Source organism: Clupea harengus, chromosome 2 (assembly GCF_900700415.2).
Source record: "Clupea harengus chromosome 2, Ch_v2.0.2, whole genome shotgun sequence".
Classification (NCBI taxonomy): Eukaryota; Metazoa; Chordata; class Actinopteri; order Clupeiformes; family Clupeidae; genus Clupea; species Clupea harengus.
In genome coordinates this window covers 6,262,270-6,275,447 of record NC_045153.1, presented here as the reverse complement: position 1 = coordinate 6,275,447, position 13,178 = coordinate 6,262,270, and the positions used below count along the sequence as shown (strand labels likewise).

General features: G+C 42.1%; 2 protein-coding genes across 2 annotated transcripts in view; one reads left to right on the top strand and one right to left on the bottom strand.

Annotated features, from left to right (window-relative positions):
* Nucleotides 1-2,230: 2,230 nt before the first annotated feature.
* LOC116222761 (GTPase IMAP family member 5-like) lies at nt 2,231-3,764 on the top strand. Its single transcript, XM_042703270.1, has 3 exons — nt 2,231-2,714; nt 2,821-3,578; nt 3,744-3,764. The coding sequence occupies exons 1-3, from the start codon at nt 2,411-2,413 to the stop codon at nt 3,762-3,764; spliced, it is 1,083 nt and encodes a 360-aa protein (XP_042559204.1). The 5' UTR covers nt 2,231-2,410.
* Nucleotides 3,765-5,602: 1,838 nt separating this feature from the next.
* The window catches only part of LOC116222760, a 58,259-nt gene continuing 50,683 nt past the window's right edge, over nt 5,603-13,178 (bottom strand). Inside the window, exons 8-10 of the mRNA XM_042703269.1 lie at nt 9,284-9,353; nt 8,753-8,863; nt 5,603-6,494 (exon numbers count right to left, since the gene is read on the bottom strand). Coding sequence (XP_042559203.1) covers nt 6,399-6,494; nt 8,753-8,863; nt 9,284-9,353 — 277 coding nt within the window. The 3' untranslated portion in view covers nt 5,603-6,398. The remainder of the gene's footprint in view (nt 6,495-8,752; nt 8,864-9,283; nt 9,354-13,178) is intronic.

The window sequence follows — 13,178 nt, the reverse complement described above, 5'->3', positions numbered from 1 at the left end:
AAAAAATGTCTTCAGGCTAATAGAACTTTAACGTTCCAGGTGTTGCGTAGCTACCCATTACTTGCTGACTTCAAGTTACAATGACTTTCCGCTACGTTAAATGACCGAACTTCTTGCGGAATGATATGAAAGGTGTGAATTAGTAGCACAAAACCCAGCACTAAACGCATGGTGTTCACCAGCCTCCAAAGCATGGTGGGAATACAAGCCTCCTCTGAGGGCAAACAGCATGGCTTTTATCCACACCTCGTCAGGTTTATTAAATTGTGTTAATCACTAATGCATGTTTTGTTGTCATCACAGGTTATCCAGTCCCAGAGAAGTTGACTGTGAGCTCCGTGACTCCAACATCTGCTAATCTTAGCTGGAGCCTTCATCGGGGGATGGAGCAGTTTCCACACAGCTTCCTGATCTCCTACCACAGTAAAGAGACTGAACTACATACCACCTCTACAGGGTCACGCAGCACCACTCTTAGAGGCCTGACGCCAGACACTAAATATACTGTCACTGTCTGCTGTGAGCTCAGAGATGGGGGAAGGAGTCAGGCTGCTACACTCGTCATCCAAACAGGTGAGAAATGAGAATTGAGACAAACAGTATGTGAAATAAATATTAGTTATATGATTGTTTCACACTTATTTCTATGTATTGATTCCATAAAAAAATTAGGCAGTGTAAATCAGGTTAAATTCAGTTGTCCCTGGTTGAGTAAATGTTTGTTAATGGCGAAAGTTGAATAGTGCTCAAAAGAAGACCTTTTGGTTACTGACAGTGAAATTGTTGAATGTTATTTCACTTCCACTCTAAGTCAATATACATTCTAGTGATGCTCCGATTGATCGGCCGATATTGGAAAAAATTGCTTGATCGATCAAAAAAGCCGATCACGTGACGTAAATTAATTAATTAATTCCACCTGCATGCGCGGCAAACGGACACTCAACAGCAGAGCAGAGCTTGGCAGTGGCAAGCAACATGAGTTCTCCCATCTGGAAGTTTTAGTCAGTTTAATTTCTACAAATGGTGCATATAAAATAGGGGGATATTTAGCTGATTGAATCCCAAAAGGATCTGTATGAAGGTTATGAAATAGCTGCCAATCGCCACAGACTGTCCGGTAAGAACAAATAATATCAAAGTTCCAATGATGAAGTAAGAACGGTATCTATCTATTTATTTTCCACACACACACTCGCAAGACATGAATTGGTAGGATGAATATGAAAGACTGATGACCGTGGTTTCTACAGAAATGATAAATAACAAGACATACAGATATGAACAATTATATATACAACAAATATTTACACACATGAAGAATATTACGGCTATAACATGAAGGTGGATCTGTCCCTTTAACTCCGCGGTGCGTTACGGTGAACATTCCATTTACCCGTTATCAAGGGTAACCATTTGAAATAGCGGAATAACTAAATGATGTAAACAATAATAATAATGAAACAGTGAATGATTAAAACCCCACATGACTTAATATCTATACTATATACTGTTGACATGAAACAGACTAACCGCTGGTTGATAGCGGCAGCCTTTTGAACAGTGCGAACTCTGCTAGATTATAGATAAAAGATTACCATTCCCCTGCCATTCTGTGATCGGCAGAGATCGGCAATAGGCCGATCATGATTTTGGTGATCGGTAATCGCCCCCAAAAATGCTGATCGGAGCATCTCTAATACACTCTATAACATCATGTAAACCATATGTAGATGGTTTAAACATATTTCTTGTAGATCAACTGGTCAGGTAATACCCAGAGACATTATAAGAGAAGATTGAACACTGAGGAGTATCTAACACTGGCAGATTTGGACCTGGAAGCCCCGCCCTGTACTACAAAGAGCCAATCACATTGTCAGAAAAGTATAACTGCCATTTCGCCTCACCTGAATGTTTTCTTCCACTGTTACCATAGCAATACCTGCCCTGTGAGATTTGGTGCATGCTCAGTGAGCAAATCAACCCCAAAAAGTTTTCATAAAGCCTTGAACTGAAAGAAAAAAATGTTAATGCCATTTGTGTCAGATTTAAATGCAGTGATGTACTCTTAATGTCTATTTCAACATCCTATGTAGATTTTTGGATCTTTCCCCGTGCATTTAAATAGCCTGATCTCTCCCATTCATTTAAATAGCCTGATCTCTCCCCATTCATTTAAATAGCCTGATCTCTCCCATTCATTTAGATGGGAGCCTGATCTTGTTTGTCCTAAATAGTGGAGTGGTGAAACTTGCCACTTTGTAATAATACTTTGTAATGTCATGGGTTGAATTCCCAGGAACTCTAATCTAATGAAACCTATATCAAATATCTGCTGTAAGACACCTTGGAAAGTAGCATATGAATGAATCGAAATGTGCATTTGTAGTAGTAACAGTTCAATGTAATGTTGTGCATTACAGGTATTTCTGTGCCTGAGGGGTTGTCTGTGGATGCGCTGAATGAAGTATATGATGGAGTCAGATGGAGTGCAGATCTGAGCTGGAGCCCAGGGCATGGGACTGACCAGATTCCACACAGCTTTGAGATCTCCTACCACAGTGAAGGGAACAAGCCAAAGACCATCAGTACAGAGTCCTGCAGCACAACTCTTCCAGGCTTAAACTCAGACACGTGGTACACTGTCAGTATGTGTACTGTGCTTCGAGGTCGAAGGAAGAGCAAGTCTGTATCCACCACTTTCCACACAAGTGAGTTTGTTTAACGTACAAAGGCAATAATATAATGCCCTCTTTAAATTTAACTAAACTTTCAGTGGCGGTGTCAGTGACGCATACTCTTCTGTTCTTTTGTCAGGTGAAAGGAGGATTGTGCTGCTTGGGAAATCGGGTGATGGTAAAAGCAGTGCTGGAAACACCATCCTGGGGGGAAAGGATTTCGAAGTGAGTGCGTCTCAGTACTCAAAAACAAAAGAAAATGGAACACAGAGTAGGATCATCAACGGGAGAAAATACACAGTCATTGACACACCTGGATTATTTGACAATACCGGTCCAGAGGAGGGGTTGACAGCTGGAATAGTCAAATGCATCTTTGACAGTTCCCCAGGCCCACATGCGTTTCTCATCGTGATGAGGGTAGGGAGGTTCACAGACCTCGAGGAACAAGTTGTCACGAAGATTAAAGAATTATTTTCAGACGACACCTTTAAACATGCAGTGGTTCTTTTCACACATGGTACGGACCTGGGGGGTCAGACTATTGAACAGTTTGTAGAGGAAAGCAAAAGCAATCAGGGTACTAAGCAGAGGAAAGCTACACTGAAGGAACTTGCAGACAAATGTAATGGTCGCTATCATGTCATAGATAATGTGCACTGGAATCAGGAAGAGGGGGACGGCAAAAACAGAATTCAGTTAGCAAAGCTGTTTGACACCATAGAAAAGATGCAGGAGAATGAAGGCTGTTACACTAATGACTTTTCGTTGTTAGTAGAGCAAGCCATCCAACGAGAAATGGAAAAGATCAGGGAATGGAGGAGGGAGCATGGGGAGACCATACATGAGAGGGACATCAGAGCAAAAGCCAAGAGCATAGTTAAACACAGAGTTTTGGTAAATACATTTGTGGCTACATTTTCAGTGTGGCTCTATGCAGCTTTCAGTTTAAAAAAGGTTCCAAAGGGATTCTCTAGTTACATTGGCCGAGCAGCAGCTATGGCGAGAAATCCTCCTGAAGCTGTGAGAGAAGCTTATCGACTGTTGCGTCTCTTGTTGCAGGAGAAGTTTGACGCACGTTGACTGTTGAGTTTCCTATTGCTGGAGTAGTTTACATTCTTATTCAAACTAGTGTTGGTACATCTGGAATTCATCCATCGTGTTTTAATCAGGAACTTGCATATGGTTTAATCCAGAACCTACGTACATAGTCAACCAAGTGGACAACCACCCATGGTCTCTCTCTCTTTTTGCCTCCCACATTGACGGGAACACATGTCTCTTTCGTCCCTGTACTCTAACGGAGCACATCTCTCTTCATTCTGCCCATTCTGAAGAGCAGGCCCTTTCCCTCTCACCTGCAGATGCAAAAAAACTTTGTCTCACGGCAATGACTGCCAAAGATTCCTCAGTAGCCAGGAACGCACCGCTAACTGAGAGTAAGCAAATTTCATCTACAAACTTTCTTCAGCTTGGCATCGGATCCGCCCTGCGCAACCCTTTTCCCTAAGGACTGGTAACTCCAATATAACTGGGCATTTACAGCTACCCTAGCATAATCACAACCTGGCTAAGCATAAGACTGTTTTACCTTTGACATTTGTACATGTATTTGACTTGTTTTGTTCTCTGAACATGACTGTTGGGATATATATATTCAGGGTTACGGAGCGTCAGACGATGTTTTAATAATTAGTCGGAATATGGATGTTTATTAATTGATTGACGATGTGTGCAATGGTTAAGGTCGGCGAAATAAAATGCCGGCGCAGAACAGGTCTCGTGAGCAATGAGTCGGAGGGGAACAACTTCCCACCCCTTGACGAGGAAGTTAAAGTGTTTAGATTGGAGAGCGACAACGTGTGAAGTTTACTCACGGTTTTGGAGAGTTACTTGTGCAGTTGGAGCTGAATTGTTTAGGGAAATTTATTTGGTGAGAATTATTGTTTTTCGTTTTCTTTTTCTCCAAGCTGGCGTGTTTGCCTGCTGCAACAGGACATTTAACCTTTGCCATCCCGGCCATCCCGGCTACAATATCACATGTATGTTCACGATGTGCACACACATGCACATGGAACTACGGTGACTGAACAAAGGAACACACACACATTCTCTCTGGTGTGCAACCGACGGCGGGTCACTGAGTCTGTGTGTTCTGTGTACCAGTGATTCACCACTCTGGAGTTACCCTTTTGGTCTCGCCTGTGAGTTTATGGACATTCTTGGTTTTCATTTTCCTTTCCTTTCCTTTTTTTGACTTGTTTTGTGTTTAGGATTCTCTGTAATTATCTGCCCTGTTTTTTTTCCCCATGAGATACCTTCTGTTTTTGTCTGAATCTTCTGAGCTTTTGGATGTATTCTTGATTATTAAAGGACATTTTTTTCACACTAATATCTGCACTTGGGTCCTCCATTGTTCAGTGTCATACACAGTGTATTAGCATTCCAGCAGCCCAGGTTCATCCCTGACTCCAGCCTGACAATAACATAATTAAAGTCTCACCCTTAGATCAGGAGATGGGAATGGAGGTCTGGTAACTTAGATAAGCTTTTGTACAAAATCTGCATCAGGGTGTGTAGGGATGGCAGAATAATGATAAACATTTCAAATGTTAATTCTTGCCAATCGAAATGAACTCTGCATAATTGCTTAGTCGTATTAATAAACGCCTTAATACCGATATCAGTCCCAGTGTTATTGGACCTTAGTGCAGCCTTCGACACGGTTGATCAGAACATCATAACCCTTACTACACTGACTGGAACATTGGGTTGGGTTTTCAGGTACAGTAGTCTAGTGGCTCAGATCATACTTACAAGACAGGAGCTTCTTTGTTGCCATGGGAAACTATAACTCAACACCACTGTCCTTGAACTGTGCTGTCCTCCACACCAAGGTCACTTTTAAAACCCTCATTGGGAGGGAACACTTGTGCTTGATCCATGATGACCACGTAGACATTGAACAGTGAAACAACATGTCTGTAACGCCAACGACTGACAAGTTCACAAAGCCATAATAATTTATTGATAACTGCTTTTTACAGTTGACCATAAAAACTATATATAACAAATAAAATAGATAACGTTGCAACATTACCACGTATTAACATCATCGTCAAAACATGACAAAGTCAAGACAGTTAAGAAGTAATCTAATAAAAGTTTCGACAGACACACTCGGTCAACAAAAACTCCTCAACAAACCAACAAAGCTTCAAACCCTAACGTCTGTCTCCTCTTTAACATCTGTCTCCTCTCAAATATCTCCCCATCTCCTTGTGTCTCTCTGTAAAACTGCATGTCTACACGTATAAACAACATCATCGTCAAAACATGACTGAAAGTGCAGATTTGGGGGAATTTAAAAACAACTTGAAGAGCCATTTGAAAATTTGTCAAAAATACAGAATACAGAATAAATCTGTCAGTCAAGAAGTAATTTAGTAAAAGCTGGATAAAAAAGCGTTTTGATAAAATTTTGCGCAAACGGACAAACTCGGTCAACATAAAATCCTTAACAAACCAACAAAGCTTCAAACAAAACTCCTCTGACGTCTGTTTCCTCTTTAACATCTGTCTCCTCTCAAATATCTCTCACATCTGTCTGAGATCCACCACATCTCCACCCCATCTCCTCCCCATCCCCTTGTGTGTCTGCATGTCTTCATCTCCTTGTGTGTCTGCATGTCTACATCTCCTTGTGTGTTTGCATGTCTACATCTCCTTGTCTCTCTGTGAGAGGGTGTCCTCAGTCAGGGGGTAGGGGGTGAGGTCTATGGAGAGCACACGACTGGAGATGGTGTCTCCAGACTGGGGTGGCAGAGGAAGAACAAACGTCAAGCAGAGAAGGACAGAGAGAAAAAATACATATTAAAGTCTGAACTGGGTGTTTGCGTGTGGGTACAGTAGCCGTCTATGAGTTTGTCTCATGAGCTTATGTACAGTATGTGTATTGCAATGAGTGTATATTTCTGAGTGTTTGCAGGTATGTCCTTGAGTGTGTGTGTGTGTGTGTGTGTGTGTGTGTGTGTGTGTGTGTGTGTGTGTGTGTGTGTGTGTGTGTGTGTGTGTGTGTGTGAGTGTTCATGAGAGAGATGCACATTTCTGAGTGTTTGCATGTATCAGGCATGAAAACGGGTCAGGGGTGAAAAAGGTGAGAAGGATATTACCCCTCTAGGGGGGTCCGGGGGCATGCTCCCCCGTAAGAACATTTTTAATATTCCATATTTTAAAGCATCAATCTGATGCATTTAGAGATGCTTTTTTTGCCAACCTGGGGAGAGCTGGAGAAACTTAACTTCAGCCATGAGTCCAAAATTATTATGGCCTCCTTACTAAGTTTTATGCACTGATGTCACTGGGTCTAACATACAGTATAAGAGGCACAATGTGGTAAGGGCACCACAAATGGGCTAATGCATAGCCCCCACAAGAGATGGTGGACATGCTGTAACTTGTCTACTCTTCCATCATGATTGACAGCCAGTACAATGTTATGTAATTCAGATTTTAATTTGGGCTGTCAATAGATACAAAAAAATTAACTAATTAATCTCACATTTTGAAATGCATTAATCTAAATGAATCGTGATTAAAAGTTTGTTTGACTTCTAAAGACTAAATCTTATAAATTAACGAGTAATCACTTTCAGACAGCGTGTATTTTAGACACTGTTGTTTAATTGTATTTTTTTTTTTAACACAAAACTAAATGTTAAAACAATAGTATACGCAGAACTGTGTTTTCAAAGAGGCTCAGGCCTATAACTCATACCAATAAAGTGCCAGCCAGGTACAGACTGTGTGCCGCGCCGGGTAGATGTTAAAATGGAAGTAGCCTAGCAGCTGGCAGCATAATACGGGCACTATCAGTGCCTAAAGTGGTCAGTTTGCCACTTATCTCCCATCTGTTTGAGACGTCGATGAATTCCTCTGCACAGTCCTCCGATGTTTTTAATTTTTTACTTCCAATGCAAAATATCTCAATTTCCATACATTGTCAATAAAATGAGCTGTGACACCCAGGTAATTGTCATTTCTGACTGACGTCCAGTTGTCACCAGTAAGGGCGACGCTGGCAGCTTGTTCGAGGAGCTGAATTTTTCGTGCTCTCTCGCCGTCATACAAGGAATGTATGCGACGGTAAATCGTAAGAATTGTCCCCTGAAGCAATTCGAATCACCTCAGACAGCCCACCGTCCTCAAGTATGTTGATGGGCCGACAGTCACCAGCAACCTAAACTGCTTAAGCGTTGGTAACCTTTTTACGGACTGGTCTAGTTATTTTAGTGAAGTCGTGGAGTGTGGGTTGGCGACCATCTAGCCTGGGACTTTCTGTCGGGTGCTTTGCATTAAGGTGATAGCTAAATTCAGCTTGACAAATGCTACATACAACTTTAGTTTTGTCGGTTGTTCCGTCATTTTTACTCTTAAACAGAAACTTTCCGCCCAACAATCCCTCTGCTCTCTCCATCTTCAACTACCGTCTCGGTCTCTCCTATTCCTGACTGCAGGCACGCAGCGGTTTCGTGTCATGTGTCAATGCACATCGGAAGTAAACAAAGTTGCGTTAACTGCCTTAAAATATTTTAAAGATAACAATTTACATTACAGTTCGTAATACTCTCAGAACCAGATCATTTTTTCTTCTTTGCCTGAACCACCAGTGTCTTCATGGCCCGCTTTCGCTGTTTTGCCACGTCTCAGCCTCGCCCCTTTCTCTTCTTCAGCAGGCGTGCTTTTAGCTTCTGATGGTAGTCTGCACTGGTGATGCAAGGCAACTTCGCGTTAATATTTCAATGCACTCGCGCTCCCTTCCGGCACGCGCACCTGTTCGCAATTCACTGAATCTCGCGCTCCCTTCTGGCACGTGCACCTGTTCTCAGTTCACTGAATATGAATACCTACACCCCCCCCCCACCCCCAAAAAACATTTCTCATCGAATCTACACGATTCACGTAGGTCACCTATTTTGGTTTCAAAACGGCGAATTTCGCCGAAAGGTGAGGGATTTTCATGCCTGATGTATGTCCGTGTGTGTGTGTGTGTGTGTGTGTGTGTGTCTTACCTCAGAGTACACACCCAGCAGTACGTCTGCTCTGGAGTAGAACTCCTCCTTGAGCGAGATGACGATCACCTGGAAGTTCTCCCTGCACTGCTCCCTTATGAACCCTGTCACCTACACACCACCAGGGGGCGATGCAGCACAGTCCACACACTTCAATATCAAACAGTCTCGCATAGCCTGACGTACAGTGCAACACAGTCCACACACTTGAATATCATAATCTCACATAGCCTACAGTGCAACACAGTTTGCTTTACGGAGCCCAGTGCCTGACCCCCCCCCCCCCCCCCAAACCACTAGCCTCTAGAAGGGATAGTGAAGATCTTTGGGAAACAGAGAAGAGGTGGGTCTTGGGAGGGAAAGCCCACAGACATATAGACATGGCCTTATTAGATTTATTTTTTCCAAGTACACTTCTATTCCACAACATCAACTCCTGACTGTGGACTCAAATGTGAATGAATGAAAAATATCAACTAATGAATGAATGGATGAATGAATGAATGAATGAATGAATGGGCCGGGCCTTGCCTTGCCGATGTTGGTGTTGTCAAGAGCGGCATCCACCTCGTCCAGCACGAAGAAAGGAGCGGGACGGAAACTGGCAGAGAAGAGAGAAGGTGAAGAGTCAGGCTCATAGACCTCACCTTTGACCTCAGACGGCCCAATATGGAGGCCTTAGTCATACACCCGACCTTTGACCTCAGACAGCCCAATATGCAGGCCTTGGTCATACACCTGACCTTTGACCTCAGACAGCCCAATATGCAGGTTTTGTCATATACCTCACCTTTGACCTCAGACAGCCCAATATGCAGGCATTAGTCATACTCCTGACCTTTAACCTCAGACAGCCCAATATGCAGGCCTTAGCCATACACCTGACTCACTTTAAAAAACTCTGATATTATGCGTTCATTCACATTTTGAGGTTGAATCCATGGAGTACAGAGACTGCTTACTGTCAAACATGTGTCTTTCCAAATTTTTGATCAGGCATTTCTTGCTTATAAACTAAACAAATCTATGTTAAACATTCAGGTGTTAAATCTGTTAAACACATCAATTTTAGGTCCATATAACCAGGGCTTCTACCTCCATCTTAAACCCTAAACCCACCTGTCAATGAGGTCAGGTGTGAACCCTTAACCCACCTATGAACCCTAAACCCACCTGTTAACCCTAAACCCACCTGTTAACCCTAAACTCACCTGTGAATCCTAAACCCACCTGTGAACCCTCAACCCACCTGTGAACAGTGTTGGGGAGTAACGGAATACATGTACCGGCGTTACGTATTTAGAATACAAATTATGAGTAACTGTATTCCGTTACAGTTACAATTTAAATAGATGGTATTCAGAATACAGTTACATTGTTGAAATCAATGGATTACATGACGGTACTTCTCTGTTTCACAAGTTTATTCACTCTCTAAATAAATTAAGGCAACTTGATGCATTTGCCAGAAGCCCCAACATGAAAATTTATGAAAATTAGCTATTTGCGTGTTCAGTAGCTGCTAATGGAGTCGGGAAAGGAGCAGGTGCCAGAGCTGGCACAACAGAGCCAGGGCAGGAATGCTTTTCTATCCTGGAAATTCTAACAGCATTTCACATTAAAGAAAGAGAAGGGAGAACGTAATATAACTGTGCAGTGCAACCTCTGCTTGCCAGCAACCAACCTCCTTTCAGCGTCCAAAGACTCCCCCTCCAACCTGAAGAAGCATCTTAAAGTACGTTCATTTTTTTAATTAGCCAAGGGTAGTCATCTGCTGTAGTTTTACTGGTCACCTTGCTTTTTTATAGTTGTATCAGCCAGATGTGCGATTTTACATTCTCCTATGTGCTGATTTAATAGCCCCGTGGAAAGCCGTGGAAAGACTCTGATTAGACCTGTTTGACATGCTAGCTAACGTTAGCTATTAATGAGCTTGTGGTCGCTTAAACTGCGGTTAGATTTTTGTAGTATGCAGCTCGGGACTACAAACACAAAAATGTATCACATTCAGCCAGTTGGAACAGAAGAACACACCAGAATAGGCCTGTTTAGTAAGCAGGATTTGATGGCCGCATTCCTACACTTATAAAATGCAATTCAATGTGGAAGTAATCCAAGTATTCAGAATACGTTACTCAGATTAGTTAATGTAACGGAATACGTTACAGATTCAATTTTTGGGCATGTATTCTGTATTCTGTAACGGAATACGTTTTGAAAGTGTCCTTCCCAACACTGTCTGTGAACACTTAACCCACCTGTGAATGGCAAAGACGAGAGCGGCGATGGCCTTCTCCCCCCCGGACAGGTTGTCCATGGCCATGAAGCGCTTGCCTGGGGCCACACAGTTGTAGCTGATGTCGTCCAGGTAAGGCTCGTCAGGGTTCTCTGCACTGAGGATAGCCTGACGGGAGAGGAGTAGACACACACACATGCACACACACACACACATGGACATACACATGCACAGACACACACACCCTCACATATACACACATACACAAACATGGACATACACACACACACGCACCTACCCCCACAAACACACACACACACACCCTTTTGCATCCTAATTATGTAACAAGGTTCCATGTATTCCGTTACTCCCCAAGCCTGTGCATTTTAATGATGCACGCCACTGAAAGAGAGGCAAAAGCAGGACATTTGAATTGGGTCCTGTTTTAAGAATTATTCACAAGACTGACATACATACATAAGGACTCAACATACATGAGGACGAAGACAGAAATTGAGGGTAGCCTACTGATTATTAAATTCTCCCTGACTTCTCAGACAGCCTTCCTGAACAAGTAAACCATGAGAAGAGGTCTACACCTATGCATTATGGAAACGTGTTTTACACTACAAGCATAGAACTGGACCTTGTTGGCATGATCTTGTTTCGTCTTGAAGGGATTTATTTTACGATAATGACCGCCGGACTACACATTATCCCGCTTATTATACCTACGGTAACTTGCCAAACCAATTGAAGACATTCCTCCAAAAGACCTATTTTTAATGATTTTGTAGCTGTTTCGTGATTGCTGCTAAGAAAAATAGTTCTTCACACAAATCCTCAGAATGTCTTATAACGGAACAATTGATGTCAGCACGTAATATGTTGCTACATATACAGATTATGCACCGGTGTGAAGACTCAAAATGTAGCCTACTCTTGCCTCTCAACCAGTTGTTGTGCTGTCGTGTTTCTAAATGGCGGCTAAAGGCCGTTACAATACTGTTTATGAGTCATGGGGATAGTATTAGGCTGAAATGATATGCCTATACAGAGTTGAATACGACAAGATGGCAGTGAAATCGAAAGTAAGACAAATCCGGAACTCTTACCCGGCATTTTAACACATGAAAGCACATCAACTGGTTAAGAGGCAAGAGTCCAATTTGTGTGAAAAAAGAAAAGAAAAAAAGAGAGAGGTAAGAGTTTTGCGGTGTGTTTTACATTAGGTTGGTTAAATGAAATCTGACTTTGTCACATAAGGATGGAAACTAGCTACCCCAAATAGGCTATAGGGTAATTGACCTACCACGATATACTTTTTAAATCTGCAGGTAGGATTAACCCTTTTTTCACTTTACTTGGGCCTTGGGCTAGACCTATATTTTTTTTTTACTGAAGGTCATTTATTCAGGTTATGTTCTGTGTTGATCTATGCTACGGCATAAATCCCTATGAGAGAATGAATGGGCTTTAGGAAAATCGACAAGATAACACCTATGGCAGGTAGATCACTGCATCCCCCGAAATACCTCTTTTTAATGATTGTGTTGCCGTTTAGTGATCTCTGCTAAGAAAAAATAGTTCTTCACACAAATCCTCAGAATGTTGCATAAAGTTCAATTGATTTGAATGGGTCAACCCCAACTTTGCGTGGGCTGCGTGTCGGGGTCTTGTTCGTTCCGTCTTAAACGGCATTCCGCCAAATACCTCTTTTTAATGATTGTAAAAAGTAAGTAAGTAGTCCGTTCACTGAATGTAAAGGAACATTTGACGTCACCACGTAGGTTGCTTGATATGCACCTGAATCTTTAAAGTTATATTGGCGTGAAGAAATATTTTTTTCTTATAGAGGAAGTTACGAAAAGGCAATGGCAATATTGGCCGGCATATACATTATCCCTTACAAAACTGTTTATGAGTCATGGTGATATTATTAGGCTGAAATGATATGCCTATACAGAATTGAATACGACAAGATGGCAGTGAAATCAAAAGTAAGAACAATCCGGAAATCTAAGACTTTAGTAGCCATTTCAACACATTAAAGCACATCAACTGGTTGAGAGGCAAGAGTACAAATTGTGTAAAAAAAGAGAGAGGTAAGAGTTTTGCGGTGTGTTTTACATTATGTTGGTTAAATGAAATCTTACTGCGTCACAGCAGGATGGAAACTACCCCAAATAG

Coding starts and splice junctions, on each gene's coding strand:
- LOC116222761 (XM_042703270.1), top strand. CDS start 2,411: ATGTTGTGCATTACAGGTATTTCTGTGCCTGAGGGGTTGTCTGTGGAT. Junction 2,715..2,820: donor ATCCACCACTTTCCACACAA/GTGAGTTTGTTT, acceptor TTCTTTTGTCAG/GTGAAAGGAGGATTGTGCTG. Junction 3,579..3,743: donor TAGTTAAACACAGAGTTTTG/GTAAATACATTT, acceptor CTCTTGTTGCAG/GAGAAGTTTGACGCACGTTG.